The sequence below is a fragment of the Triticum dicoccoides genome, unplaced genomic scaffold (assembly GCF_002162155.2).
Source record: "Triticum dicoccoides isolate Atlit2015 ecotype Zavitan unplaced genomic scaffold, WEW_v2.0 scaffold194737, whole genome shotgun sequence".
Lineage (NCBI taxonomy): Eukaryota > Viridiplantae > Streptophyta > Magnoliopsida > Poales > Poaceae > Triticum > Triticum dicoccoides.
This window is the reverse complement of record NW_021231774.1, coordinates 1-1,356: the sequence shown is the minus strand read 5'-3', so window position 1 is coordinate 1,356 and position 1,356 is coordinate 1. Positions and strand designations below refer to the sequence as shown.

Here is a 1,356-nt window from a genome sequence, read left to right as displayed (position 1 = left end):
GGCGGCGGCGGCGGCGGCGGGGGAATCCTAGCGGGAGGGGTTGGGTCGGGAGCGGGAGCGGATGGGTCGACACAACCAGTAGTAGGCGCTGGGATGCATATGTACTTTCACCACATGCATGCGAACTGTTGCAGCTATGCAGCCTATGCTCCGCCATTCAATACTTTTTCATCTCATTCCTAACTTTATATATATAATCTCATTCCTAACTATATATAAAGTTAGGAATTAATGAATTTGGATGGTGATTTGGTTGTCAAAATAATAATTTCTAAAAATATACTACCTCCGTCTCGGTGAATAAGTCATTTGCGTAGTTCTAGGTCGACGATTTAACTATCTAAATATGTATTATATATGACAAAGAATATATATTTAGAAACTACATGCGTGTAGAAATATAGTGATATACTTTTCATGACATATAACATATATTTAATTCCTCAAATCGATGACCTAGAACTACACGAATGATTTATTTGGTAGTATTAAATATCGGTCTTGTTTTAAATATCTTGTTAGAAAAAACACAATTTTACACGCAGTGTAAATCAAACTTCTATTTCAAAATATATTGGACATCTATTTATCTGAATCTAAACGAGTAGAGAATAATATGTGACTGTATACAACATGAGAGAGAAAACACTATGCATGATGTGGTGGTTCCATACATACAACAATAATAAAAAAACGATGGGATGCATGCAGTTATTGATACGATTTCAGCAAATCAAATCACGTACGTACGTACGTACTATCACGTACACTCTTTGATCAAAGCAGCCGCCTCGTCTGATCGGTGTCACTCTTCTATTGTGCTATTCACGCACGCTGCTTTCACTTGGCTAAACAAGAGCAGTTGGGTGATGCAATCGACGTGGTAGCTAGCGACTGCCCGTTGCCAACAGTCCATATATACTGGAGTACTTGATCCATGGCAGCGTTCCTCCTATTCCTCTTACTCGCTCTCGCCGCCAGCAACAGCGAGCACGGAGGAGCAGTTGCTGCCGCCGCCGACCCACCTGCCGCCCTTACCATCCTGACACTGCACGGTAGCCCCGAAAACACCTCCCTGGCCGTGCAGACCCACGACCTCTCCCTCGCCGGCTTCACCGACAAGAGCCTCCACTGGCACGCCTTCCCAGGCCACGAGCATCTGATCCCCACGTCCAACATCCGCAGCAAGGAGGAGGCGGTGGCGGTGATGAACATGCTGATGGATGCGGACTTCGAGCAAGTGCTCAAGGCGCACGCCGTCCCGATCAACTTAGAGTAAACGTGCATGCATGCTTGCTTGCAGCTGGTTTTAGACTTTATTTAGGTCCGTCTCGAGTCGATGTTTCTTTCATGTCC

The 1,356-nt window shown here is 45.1% G+C and overlaps 1 protein-coding gene across 1 annotated transcript; it reads left to right on the top strand.

The window, feature by feature from the left end:
* The first annotated feature begins 937 nt into the window (after positions 1–937).
* On the top strand, positions 938–1,279 carry LOC119344949. Its single transcript, XM_037615225.1, has one exon. The coding sequence runs from the start codon at positions 938–940 to the stop codon at positions 1,277–1,279; it is 342 nt and encodes a 113-aa protein (XP_037471122.1).
* The last annotated feature ends 77 nt before the right edge of the window (positions 1,280–1,356 follow it).

Excerpts from the sequence above, each read along its gene's own strand:
- LOC119344949 (XM_037615225.1), top strand. The coding sequence starts at position 938 with ATGGCAGCGTTCCTCCTATTCCTCTTACTCGCTCTCGCCGCCAGCAAC.